The 13,649-nt window shown below is 37.4% G+C and overlaps 1 protein-coding gene across 2 annotated transcripts; it reads left to right on the top strand.

The window, feature by feature from the left end:
- Window positions 1-3,941: 3,941 nt before the first annotated feature.
- Window positions 3,942-12,059, top strand: LOC106881126 (radial spoke head protein 9 homolog). 2 transcript variants are annotated; one of them, XM_014931387.3, is made up of 5 exons: window positions 3,942-4,292; window positions 8,119-8,305; window positions 8,960-9,089; window positions 11,184-11,330; window positions 11,612-12,059. In XM_014931387.3, the coding sequence occupies exons 1-5, from the start codon at window positions 4,060-4,062 to the stop codon at window positions 11,770-11,772; spliced, it is 858 nt and encodes a 285-aa protein (XP_014786873.1). In that variant the 5' UTR covers window positions 3,942-4,059; the 3' UTR covers window positions 11,773-12,059. The 2 variants fall into 2 exon arrangements, with proteins under 2 accessions (XP_014786873.1, XP_014786874.1); XM_014931388.3 differs by having other exon boundaries at window positions 3,944-4,292; window positions 8,155-8,305.
- Window positions 12,060-13,649: the final 1,590 nt, after the last annotated feature.

Below are 13,649 nucleotides of genomic sequence, written 5' to 3'. Positions count from 1 at the left end.
TAATTAAAAAGATAGTGATAATCCTTATTAAGATAATTGAGGCAGCAGCTTAAGAAGTCAAGCTGGTTATAAATCGAACGGAGCTTGTTTCGCGATCTTTGGTAATTTCATTTTAATTGTTTATAAACTTCTTCAGCAATTGAAATTCTTGCTTAGGATCTTTTAATGTTTGGCTGCCAAGATTTTATTGAAAATTTGAAAATTTGGTACATTAATGTACTTTTCCAAGCTGAATTGCTGGAGCTATTTCACTTTTTCCTGAAAAAGCTTTTAAAGTTACAGAGGTTTAAAGTTTGATCATTTTTCACCCAGTTAGGAAACAGGATTTGGAAGCAGTCATTTTCTGCGTGGCTATGTCAACATTCTGAAAATAGCCTGTGTTGTCAATATTTGTATTTTACACGCGGAAAATGAATTAACAACACGTCTTTTGTAATTTTAAGCATTCAATATGCATTTAATGCGATAAACAGCACATTACAAATTAAATATTTTTAAAAAACAATCATTTTGTTGACCCAAACAACATATCTTTTGTAATTTTAAGCATTCAATATGCATTTAATGTGATAAACAACACATTACAGATTAAATAGTTGGTTTGGCTGCCCACATTTCAAAAATTAAAGTTTATCGAAAATGGGGAAACCTAGGTATATAGAGGGGATGGAGGACAATAGAATAGCAATGATACAGTGAGCAGGGCAGTGAGAACAAAATAGCATAGTACATGAAAACGAGAAAATGTGAGGAAGAGAAGAGATGTATTTTGTTTTGTTAGGGGAGGGTGTGTGAAAATTTTTATTGTTGTTACATGTGGGCACTTCTAGAACTCAGTTTCACTGAAGTGGGTGGGTTTTTTCAAGAACCTCATATTGTCAGACATCTCAGTCCATTGTCATCTCCTCCATGAGCCCAACATCCTCAGATCGGTCCTCACCACTTCATCCCATGTCTTCCTGGGACTCCATCTTCCACAAGTGCCATTCACTTTCAGTGATCAACACTTCTTTATACAGCTGTCTTCATTCATACGCATCACATGTTCAAACCAACATAGTCTTCTCTCTTGCATGCTGTATCTTTTCTCTCAATACATTTGCACTTTGTTGTACGTGCACACTGATGTTGTACATCCAACAGACCATACTACCTTCATTTCTCTCCAGTCTATGCATGTATTCTGCATTCAGAGTCCATGTCTCACTACCATGGAGTATAGCTGTTTGCACTCAATCATCATACAGTTTACTTTTCACTCTAAGAGAGAGTCCTTTTGTTGCCGACAGAGATAATAGCTCTCTGAACTTCCTCCATACTATTTTTATTCTAGAAACAGTACTTTCGGAGCATCCTCCACCATTGCCAATTTGGTCATCTAGGTAACAACCTCAAGGGAGCCTCCTGGCATTTGAGAGAGTCTAAGTCCTGTGTGCGCTTCGTGTTTATTGTTCTTGCACATCTACCACACACAAAGACTACTTTATCTGGTTTTTGCTTCCATACCTGAAATTTCTTCTCCACTTCTGCTACAGATTCTGCAGTAAGAGTGATATCATCAGCATATAGAAGTTCCCATGGGCATCCAGTTTTGAATTCCTCTGTTATGGCCTGGAAGACTATGATAAATAAGAATGGACTGAGAACTGAGCCCTGGGTACTTGTATGCTAAATTCATCATTATATTCATGACCGACTCTCAACCTATTGACAGCACCACTGCACGTGGCTTGTACGGCTCTAACAAGCCAGTCCTCTACTCCTAACTTCCTTAGATAACAGAAAACAGAGTGAGGGATTCTGTCAAAAACTTTCTCCGGGTCAGCAAAAGCCAAGTAAAATGGCTTACTTTTGGCCAAGTACTTTTGCTGCAGCGAAAATGGCATCAGTGGTACTCTTCCCAGGCAAGAGACCAAACTGCATCTCATCTAGCCTAAATCTATTCCAAATCAATTGAGCTATAACTCTCTCTGTAACTTTCATGACCTGGTCCAGCAATTTGATACTTCTGTAGTTGTTTCTGTCTAAGGCATTACCTTTACTGCTGTAGCAGCCAACTATATATATAACACGACTATACCAGTCACCTTCTTGAATAACCTGATTAACTATACGAATGAGTAGGCTGATATTTTAATCATCTCGGCAGTGATTCCTGATAGTCCAGGGGCTTTCCTTGTCTTCATATTCTTAATTGTCTTATCTATTATACTGCTGTCAATTCTGATGGCTGGTCCCTCAGTTGGTTTAATATTTGAGAGAAATTCAATTCTTTTCCCAAATAAATTGCACTTCATATTCGAGGTTCCGATGAAGCTATAAGGTGTTATTCAGGTACTCAACTATGAGTACACTGCATCTTTTAGCAGAAACAGCTGTAAGCTAATGAAGTTCATATGATAATCGATTATTCCTTTTGTGGTGTTATGGGCTGTGATGAGCTGTGTGTTGTGGTGGAGAGAGGTGAGGCAAACAGAGGTGAAGCCAGACCGGAAGGGCCAGATCGGAAGTCGGCGACACGCGGTCGAAGGCTAGCACGTCGGGGCAGTCAGAAAACAGAGAGGTTACGAGAAAGACGTGTTCTGATCAGGAGCGATCGTGTACTCTGCTGCGGTCGACAAGGTAAGGTCCAACGTTTCATTCTGTCTTTTTGGTAGAAATGGACTATATGTAATCTGAACCTCCCCCCCCCTTATTTATTAATTTTTTTTACGGAATCCCACGTTTTAGGCTATGGAGATTCCGATTCTGAAAAAAAAAATTTTGAAAAATGTCAATCCCCCCCCCACCAAGCAGGCTATTTACATGCTAGAAATAACAGCCAAATCTCACAAAACTAGTGTTAGGGTTAGGGTTAGGGTTAGGGTCAGGGTTAGGGTTAGGGTCAGGGTTACGGTCAGGGTTAGGGTTAGGGTTAGGGTTTGAGTTAGGGTTAGGTTTACCCTGTGGATCTATATAAAACCGGGGGGGGGGGGGAATCGAAATTTTGAAATTGAGATTTTTGAAAATTTTTTTTCAGAATCGGAATCTCCATGGCCTAAAACGTGGGATGCCGTAAAAAAAAAAAAAAATTTAAAAGGCGGGGTATACCCAGATTACATATACTCCATCTCCACCGTCTTTTTTCCTCCATCACACCACACCTTTGATATCTCATTTTCTTATTACCGCACTGTACTCGACCAACGCTTTGCTCTGAAGCATATGTATATTGAGTTCTACACCAGAATATTAGGCTGGCAATGCTTAAGCGAAATATTAAATACATATATACATGATGGCCGTCCACTTGTGACCGAGGAAGACCATCGCGGCGAAAGTAAAGAATACGTACACCCGGTGTTTAGAGTTAGGGTTTGGGTTTTTGTATACTTATTCTTCACCTACGCCGACCATTAGGAACATTGTGCGCTCTAGGACTATACATACGTACATAAAAAAACACACTCAGACATACCTACCTACATGCATACATACATACGCACATAGACAGACAGATAGGCAGACAGACTGACACGAAACCTCGGTTTCTTTGATAACAGCAACAAAATTTTCATATCTTTATGATACTCTGGTTTCAAATTTTGTCAAAGTCGTCTTCAACTTTTATCGTTCCCATAAAATATTTAACCAGATTCGTTAGTAGGTTGCTCATAATTTGAAGTGAATTTCGACGAAAGTAATAGTATGTTGACTAATTCCAAACGAATGATAGTTAAGTGTTAATATATTTGATGCAGGGAGCATAAAAAAAGTTAACTAGAAATAAAATATGTAGTGAAGAAAAACTAAAATTGATAATCGTATCAATAACTGTAAAAAGATAAAAAAGTTTTAATCAGGAAAATAAACAAAAACAACCCGAGTCTACATACAAATAACTATAACAGCGTAAGAGAGTTTATGGGCATGCGCGGGCTCCATAGCAACCGGGTGTTCTTAAAAAACAAACAATCACACAGAGCAAACGAATTTATCAAATAATGATATGGACATGCGCAGGCTTCCCTAGCAACAGCGTGTTCTCAGTTCAGCAATCGTACAGGTTATTCGTCAATAATGGATTCAGAAAACCTAATACTGGATATAAATTTTTTTGCTAGCTCTGGAATTATACTGAGTCCTGAACAAAAATCTTCTCTACAGTCTTCGTTGACTATTTTGAAGTATGAGAATAAATTTCACAAAGTCTATTTTTGGGGTAAAATTAAAACACTCCGAGGCAAAGCTTATTTTATCGCTCAAGGAGTTTCTCAGGATGAATTTTCTCCGCTCAAGAAATATTTTTATTGGTAAGTTCCTGTATTCTAAATATTTCATGATTAACAGATGTCTAAATGATAATTAAAAAAAAATTTTGTTGCATATACAAGTGACATACATAAGTCCAAAAGTGTTAAGAAAACGTGTTTAGGATAAAGAGAAAAAAAGCAAATAATGATATAAATAATAATGGTTACAAATATTGACATAAGATTAGCAGTTTTAAGGGGGAAGGGAGAAGTCAGTTCCATCAACTCCAGTACTTCACTGGAACTTATTCCATCGATCAGGAAAGGATGAAAGACAAAGTCGAACTCGGTGGAATTTGAACTCAGGACATAGAGATGGACGAAATGTCGCTAAGCATTTTGTTCGGCGTGCTAATGGTTCTTATTTCTTTATTGCCCACAAGGGGCCAAACATAGAGGGGACGAACAAGGACAAAGAGATTAAGTCGATTACATCAACCCCGGTGCGTAATTGGTACTTAATTTATCGACCCCGAAAGGATGAAAGGCAAAACCGACCTCGACGGAATTTGAACTCAGAACGTAGCAGTAGACGAAATACTACTAAGCATTTCGCCCGGCGTGCTAACGTTTCTGCCAGCTCGCCGCCTTAATGACATAATAACAGACTAGATCCTAGGCGTTTATTTTTGTACAATACAATACGAACCAATGAAGGGACCTCTTGATGGTCTCTTGACTTGCTAGAAATTGTAGCCAAATTCACCCAAGTCATAACTTATACGATTGTAATCAACTATACCCATGCCATTTTAAGGAGCTCACCTATATGGATTTATGAATTTTCTCGAGAAAAATGTAGGCCCTTATATTAAAAATAACAGAATGGTGACAGCTGGAATACTTTTACTTATAGGATGGTTTGATGAAGATTGACTAAGGGATAAACAATAACAACTACTAAATCTCTCTTTTTTCTTTTTTTGTTTTGTTTTGTTAACTTATTAGTACGAGATAGAGTTAGTAGAACACAAATTCCAAAAACATTTCTGAAAATTCCGTTTTTGGTGCCTTATAATTTAACACACTCACCGGTAAAATTTCCACTTATTTCTTTTTTTTAATTTCTGAAAGTACAAAAAAAAAAAAAATTTACAACTGGTGGTCAAAACTCTGTCCAAACCCTACAGTCATAAAAAAAAAAATAGGGCGTGGATATTTATAGGGTTAAACATAACAGGCAACGAAAAGAGCCATCACCACCACACTATGTTCTATCTTCAATAAAGAGGATATTTTATAGACCGACTCGACCTAGGGCAACCAATATTGCTTACCTATGTGAGTTTATAGCATCTAGCTCTGCCCGAGATTCTGGAACAAACTTAGTATTTCATCACTCTAGGGTTTATAAAATGAGTATCACTAATAGACCAATTAGAATAGACTATACCCTCAAAATAAATTTATCCATAGATTTCCTGAGAGAAAAAAATTCGAACTTCTTTCTATTCAAAAGAGAACATCCAGCCATCCATACATACTGACTGACTGACTGAAAGAAGACAGAAACTGCGTTATTGCTAACTGCGAGAGGATGTCTTCTAGATATTATCTTTCCATGTGACATGATGTGGTGGCCATAATGGTCTGGAACAGGATAGCGAAAGAGAAAACACCTCCAAAGTTAACTATATTGAGACCGATGGGTCAAAAGAATATTGGTAGAACTTAAAAATTAAAACAACCACCAAGTTGAAACATGTTGTGTGGGACCACAAGGAAATGTATGTTCTGTTGTGGAAATCAGTTACCCTCTAGACACCAATGTATCAATGGTATCAAAAGTTCCCCTAATTAGTTCTGTAGTAAGCCAACAGATGGCAGCACATGGTTGCTTGGACATTGAGAGCTGGCAGTGACCTGCATGATGTAGTGTGCTGAGTGACATCACTGTGTTTACTTTGCAAGTTGTGAAATTCGTGCTTTTATGATCACATGTATACTGCAGTCTGTGATTTTGTTGTGGACAAGAAGTTGGAACAAAGAGCCAATGTGAAATTTTGTGTTAAACTTGGAAAGTCTGCTACAGTGACATTGAGCATGTTTCAGCAAGCTTATGGCGACAAGGCAATGAGTCATACACAATGTTTCAAATGGCATGGGTGCTTCAAAGGTGGAGGAGCATCCCTGGAAGATGATGAGCAATCTGGAAGACCTGCCATGAGTGTTACACTCGGAAATATGGTATTGTGGATTGAGAATTTGTCCCTCAGGACCAGATTATCAATCGAGAGTTCTACTGACATTTTGAATTGTTTGAGGGAGGACATTTGGTGAAAGTGACTGGATCTGTGGAGCATGAAGAATTGGATTCTTCATCAAGCTCCCCTCATGATTTCCTTGCTAAAAACAACATGGTATCATGTCTGCACCCACCCTATTTGCTAGATTTAGCACCTGTGGACTCCTATCTCTTCCCCAAGATGAAAATGTAGTTCGAAGGTTGTTGAGATCCAGAGTGAATTGCAGAAAGTCCTTGACTTGCTTACGGAAAACAACTTCAAGGCTGGATTCCAAATGTGGCAGGAATGCTGGGACAGGCATGAAGTGGATTCGATCCACCTTAGCCAAATTTAAATTAACAGTTCAACAGAACTTTTCTCACGGGGGGGGGGGGCAATGGTTTTTCTCCGACAGCAGTTTTACATTTGCCAAATTGCCTTTAGTTAGGCCGAAATAATGTCTTCACCACTTGACCCTTATAACCTCTTCCACTTCAGCAAAAGCTAGAATAGTGATATCACAGTACCACTAATGAAGCCCATTGTTCTCAATGATATGGCTATCCTTCAGGATAGTTATAAAAGCAAGAACTCCCAAGCAAAACCCAAGCAGTCACTTGGTGACGACGGAGCGAGGCGGCTGGTGACAACTCAATTAGTTAGGGAATGGACTGCTAGAATCATGATCACAAGGAAGGCAGCTACTAAAGACAATAGTCAGTGAGAGAAATGAAATTTACTATCAGCAACTGTGAGACAACACTCTCACTAGCTCTACACTCTCTCACTAGCCCTACACACTCTCACTAGCTCTAATTCTGTTCTCTTACAACATCATTCTATCACTATCTGTGGATTACTACTAACAACGTGTACACAAAATTATACAAAGAAAAATTCTACCACATCTAACTTTCTTTCGCATGCTCTCGGATGTTATAACCTACCTGTCGAGGTAAGGTATTTTTCAATGAAACGGTAAATAAATATTTTCTTAAAACTTCATGCATTGTCCATCTTTCACATCTTACAACTTGCCGTTATAACAATGAATTTTTATCATTACAATTGGTGACCCTCGACTTCAACTAAAAACTTAACTGTTACATACGTAAATAAAAATGAGTTAAGAGAAATAACTCAGATTTTGAGATGGATCTGACTGCAATTTCTAGCAGACCAATTGATCACGTAGAGATTTTTTATTGATTTATAATGTTAGCTGTGTCCTTATCGAGGTTTTGTTCTCAAAAGTGTAATATTAGTGGTGTTCTCATTAGTGTAATGTTAGTATTGTACTCAACCCTTTGAGCCTACCCCACCACACATTTTATCTATAGATGTTCATGCTGGACATCAACAACATTTAGGAGTATTTATGTCATCATTATCCATTGTGTCCTTTCTTAAAGACATTAATGTTTAACTTGAAGGAGATTTGGCTGCTATTTCTAGCAGAATGAGTGACTATATAGAGGCTTCATCATTACTCTTGTGTAATCAGGTGTAGTGTTGATGTTGTTCTTGTGGTATAATGTTGGTGCTGTTCATGTTACTTTATTGATAAAACAACTCCCATTGATTTTTCAAACTAATAATAGCGGAACACTGAGAAGAACTTGTTTGTTTACTCACAGCATGGACTGTGTTCATTGGGTTGTTATGCCTTCTGTGGAATCAGAAACAATGAAACTGAGTAGAAATGTCAGGGGAAGATTTACAGGTGATGTGAGCAATGAATTTAAGTTAAAAAAAGACGGGGTTGATGAGGAAGAGGAAGAGCATGAGGTAAGTATAAAGATATTCTTTTATTCTTTTACTGATTCCAGTCATTGGATCGTGACCATGCTTTAGCACCACCTTTAGTGTTTAATTTGTTTCCAATCTGCTGTGAAACATGTTTAGTTATGGGGGAATATTACCTTACTTGGGGAAACATAAAGGTTGGTGAAGGAAGGACACCCAACTCTAGAAATACTGCCTCAACAAATTTTGTCCAAACAATGCAAGCATGAAAAGTGGAAGTTAAAACAATGACGATGATGATGAGGATGATGACAATGATGATGATTTGAGAGAGAGAGAGAAGAAGAGAGGGATGTCAACAATGTGTAAAAGAGAAGGGTGATGATGATAATGATGAATGTATATATATATATATATATACAGAGAGAGAGAGAGATGGATAGCAACGAAGATGGAAAGGGTAGAGGTGAGAAAGAAGGCTAACAATATAGCAGGATAATGAGATGGGGATTGAATACGGATAGATCCATTGTTATCCCTCATTACACTGTGATAGGAAAGAGAGTGATAAATATGAGGGTAACAAAGAGAGAGGAGGGCAGTGGAATTCTATTCAAAAACAATATTGCAATCCTAAGAAAAAGAAAATATGCCATGTGCTTTTTTTATGTACTTATTCATGTTACCAATTTAAAGGAGATGGTGAAAGAAGAAGATCGCCTGGCATCTGTCGTGTTGGATATTGACGATGATGTGAGAATAGTTCCAAGGGGCAGTTTTATGTATACACCAACAGGGAAAGTTGTGTTAAATCCCAGTTTTAAGGGTAAGTTTGTCCATTATTTTATATGTGTCATCTCTCTAACTTAAAACATGCTTATAAGGGAAAATCTATGGAGTCACCAAACTTGCAAGAAGTAGCAGCCAGTTCTCCCTTAGATGACACTCTGCTGTCATTAAATGACGTGATCTTAGATACAATATTCTTTAGTTTGTTTCAGTCTTTGAACTGCAGCCATGCTGGGGAATAATCTTCAAGAGTTTTAGTCTACTGTACTGACCCAGAATTTATTTCATTCAAGTGCTTAATATTGATTTCTGTTTGTCAAGTCACTAAGTTTTTACTTTTTTTGATATATGTTATGTTTTAATACCGAATTATTTTGGCGACAATACAACACAATATGTACTCAAAAATGCACGCTGATTAAAGCAGAACTTAAAAAATCCACATGCAAAAAGTATCACACCATTTACAAAACAAACCAGTATGCAAATTAGAGAACAGTCAAAAGTTTTCACTTTAAAAGAACACGAGGTGAACACACGAAATAAAGCAGAATCACTAAACTTAGTTCGATACTTAATCAGAACATAGAATTAAATTAGAGCAATATAACAATGTATGAATATACACCAGTACACACAAGCACAGATATGGATACAGAGAGACACATACTCATAGTACACATGACATGTAAATATTCCTACACACACACACATGTATACCTACACAATACACACAATGCACATTCACACACACACATACATACATGCATACATACACACACATACATTGTGAAGCTACAGTGGAAAACACCCAATATCTCATGTAGTGGGATCAAACATGTAGCAGCCACATGGCTGCTAAGCAAATAATTTCTTTACTTGGCTATACCTATGTCAAAAAAAAAAAAAATTGATGGCATAGGTATGCTTGATCAGCATACCTGGGAGCTGAACAACAACAACAACAACAGCAGCAATGAGCTGTGTTGATATTGCCATTGGTAATATTTGAAGATGATAATAACTAAAATACTATTTATAACTATACCTGTAGAAAAACTAGGAGGCAAAGACTATAGTCCTAGGCTGATCAAAGCCTTGCAAGTGGATTTTAAGAGAGAAACTGAAAGAAGCCTGATGTTTATATTTATGTGAATGTGAGTGTGCATGTGTTTGTGTCTCCTTGTCATGACATTATATGACTGTTGTAAATGAATGTCATTTATTTGCAATATTCTGTGGAAACATCTCTGGCCATGGGGAAATATTACCTTTCTTGGAAATATGTATGGGTTGGCAACAGGAAGAGCATCTGGCCATAGGAAATCTGCCTCAATAAACTCAATCCAACCCATGCAAACATGGAAAAATGGACATTAAAACGAAGATGATAAAATGTTTCCTTTGCAGGATATTGCTAACAGCCCCTTTCTTCTATGGGCACAAGGCTTGAAATTTTGGATGAAGGGGCTTGTCAATTACATTGAGACTAGTGCTCAACTGATACTATTTCCTTGGCCCCAAAATGATGAAAGGCAAATTTGACCATGGTGGAATTTGAAAACAAAACATGAAAACAGAAAAAAATGTCACTAAGCATTTTGTCCTGTGTGCTAATGATTCTGCCAGCTTACCACTGTAGGACACTGCTAGTAATACTTGTTATATATCCTGGTTTTAAAATTAGTAAACTGCAGTCCTTTGTGTCATAAGAGGTAACTAAAAGGGCTAGTGACAGGAAGAGCATTTGGTCATAAACACTGCTTCATTCTTGTCCCAGCATGAAAAAATTGGCATAGAGGTCATACAACAGTGACAACAACCAAACCACCAACAACAACAACAGTAAAATAAGAGTCAAACCTCTACATTTTTTTTGTCATCTTTACAAATTAGATCAAGTTGAGCTATGACCTGTGCTGAGGGCTAGCATAGAATGGATGGTGGAAAATTTGAACTTTTGGTCTTCTATTTAATTATCATGTTCGATACTTAGTCCATGTTCTATTTAATTGTTATGTTTTATTAATTATCATTTGTATTTAATTAATCAGGATGATATTGAATTATATTTTCTATCTAATTATGATCTATTCTATTAATCAACCTCTTTTTTTTTTTTTTTTCTAAGGATTGTTTGCAAATGATGCTTCTAAACTTTATTCATACATGCACTTCCGACCAGCTGTTCTACTGAGTAAGAAACCCATAATTGAAAGATCAAATATGGACAGATCCTTGGATTTCATGGATATTATTGAAGATGATATTCCAAAAGGTAAAATGCAGTTTAAGCCATTAGTTTGACAAATAGTGTTTTGTATCTAGTGTTTAAGTAAATAGATTAAACAGCTACATATAATTATAATTTTGAAATAATTTTGTATTCCTTCTCAGATCAGTCAATGAAAGCATTTCAGGATTATAGAATATCTTATTCAGAGCAATAATCTCTTGTTTATGCAACTTGTTTAAAATATTGTATTTTGTATATGAATACAGTTACATATGAAAAGATAAATATTTGCCTTTGTTTCAATCTCAGCCTTCTCATTTCAGGCTGCTGGAGTTTTCAGTTCGAGCGTGGCTGTGGTATGGTTGTAATCCGAAGCTTACTTTGGCCTGGATATACATTCTTTACAAAACCTGGAACACCAAAATTTGGTTCACTTTATTTTGGCACTGGAGAAAAAAACCTTGATCTGCCATTCATGTTGTAAAAAAAAAAGTGAGCTGAATGAATTGTTTCAAATAAAACACCACGAATACAGTTATAACTTAGCCATTTATCATCAGTTCATCCAGCCATTTATTTATTGATTCCGTCCCAGCAAGATATCTTTTTTTTTATCTATCTATTGGCCTACCTGTTTGCCAATGAATCTGTCAACCTCTGAACCTACCTACCTATCTACCTACATAATAACCTATCTATAATACATATCTATATACCTATTTCTCTATGCAAGTTTTGTAGTTGCTTTAACTCATTAAAGTTACAACAATATTGACAGCTTCATATTTTTATTTGTGTGCGAACCTGTGTGTGTGTGTGTGTGTGTGTGTGTGTGTGTGTGTGTGTGTGTGTGAGAGAGAGATGGCAGTGGATTGGTAGTGTCATTAAGGCTTTAGACAAAATGCTTTGCAGTATTAGTTTTGATTCTTTACATTCAGAGTTTAATGTTATGACATCAGAATCATACCCTAACCCTAACCCAAGCTGAATCAGTCTTTGCTTCCATTGGACAACACTAATGTTATAGAGTTGAATTGCTGTTTGGGCATCTCATGACCTTCCATAAAAAAAACCCCTGCCCAAACCTGCATCCTGGAGAAAGATTTTCCAGTTGTAAGTACTGGGTCAACTCTGACTGATGGAGGCGTTAACTCTTTAGCATTTAGATTATTCCGTCCAATGAAATGCATATTTGAATTAATCATGCATTATCTTGTATCTTTGAGATTTTGATGATATGATTGCCTATTTTAAGAATAACATTGTCAGGAAGAGGTGAGAGGCTGAATCTAGCCAGTTTGAATATCAAACAGGTAGAACATTTGGGCCAGATATGGCCAGTTTAAATACTAGAGGGTTAAATGTATTGTGTCTCACAAAGGCAATGACACGTGACCGAGACCCTTGGAGATATGCTGTGCTTGAGAAGACCCGGCAAGCCAAGTGAGACTGTAACCGTGACCTATGCCAGTGCAGCATAACCAGCCCATTTAAGAGCACCCTTCAATCATTGGGCAATAAACTGCACTTGTGAAGACCTGATGAGTCAAGTGAAGTCATTGTTGTGGCCGATGACAGTACTGCCTGATTAGCACCCATGCTGGTGGCAGGTAAAAAGCACCATTCGAGCGTGGTCACTGCCAGTGCCAGCTGACTGGTCCCATGCCGGTGGCACATAAAAAGCACCATTCGAGCATGGTCATTGCCAGTGCTGCCTAACTGGTTCCCATGGTAGTGGCATGTAAAAAGCACCATTCAAGCATGGTCAATGCCAGTACTGTCTGACTAGCCCTCATGCCGGTGGCACGTAAAAAGCAACCACTACACTCTCAGAGTGGTTGGCATTAGGAAGGGCATCCAGCTGTAGAAACTGTGCCAGATTGGATTGGAGCCTGGTGCAGCCTTCTGGCTTGCCAGCTCTCAGTCAAACCGTCCAATCCATGCCAGCATGGAAAATGGATGTTAAACGACAATGATCTCACAAGTGTGCGTTTTTGTTTGTTTTGGATGTTTTATGATTTGTTGTTGTTTATCCTTATATCAGCTCTGAGCATTCAGATATCTTTTTTTCCAGATATAATCTAAGACTTCATTACCCAGTGTTAATTTTCTTTCCTTAGAGTATGGTTTGAGTGAGATTTGGCTATTATTTCTACCAGGATTCATTAGTTTATTTGTAATTTATTGTAATCAGTTACTGAAATGTTGATTGCTGTTGACAGCATATGAATGAGCTATTGATTTCTCAGCTAGTTGTGTTGAATGGTAGTAATTGTTAAATGCTTAAACATTTGAAAGTCAAACTGTCTTCCTTTAGTTTACAATTTTTTCAGTCGATGTGAAAAAGAAAATCTTAAGTGT

The sequence above is a fragment of the Octopus bimaculoides genome, chromosome 2 (assembly GCF_046866305.1).
Source record: "Octopus bimaculoides isolate indiv1 chromosome 2, ASM4686630v1, whole genome shotgun sequence".
NCBI lineage: Eukaryota > Metazoa > Mollusca > Cephalopoda > Octopoda > Octopodidae > Octopus > Octopus bimaculoides.
The sequence above is the reverse complement of the archived record's forward strand: the minus strand, read 5'-3'. Positions and strand labels throughout refer to the sequence as shown.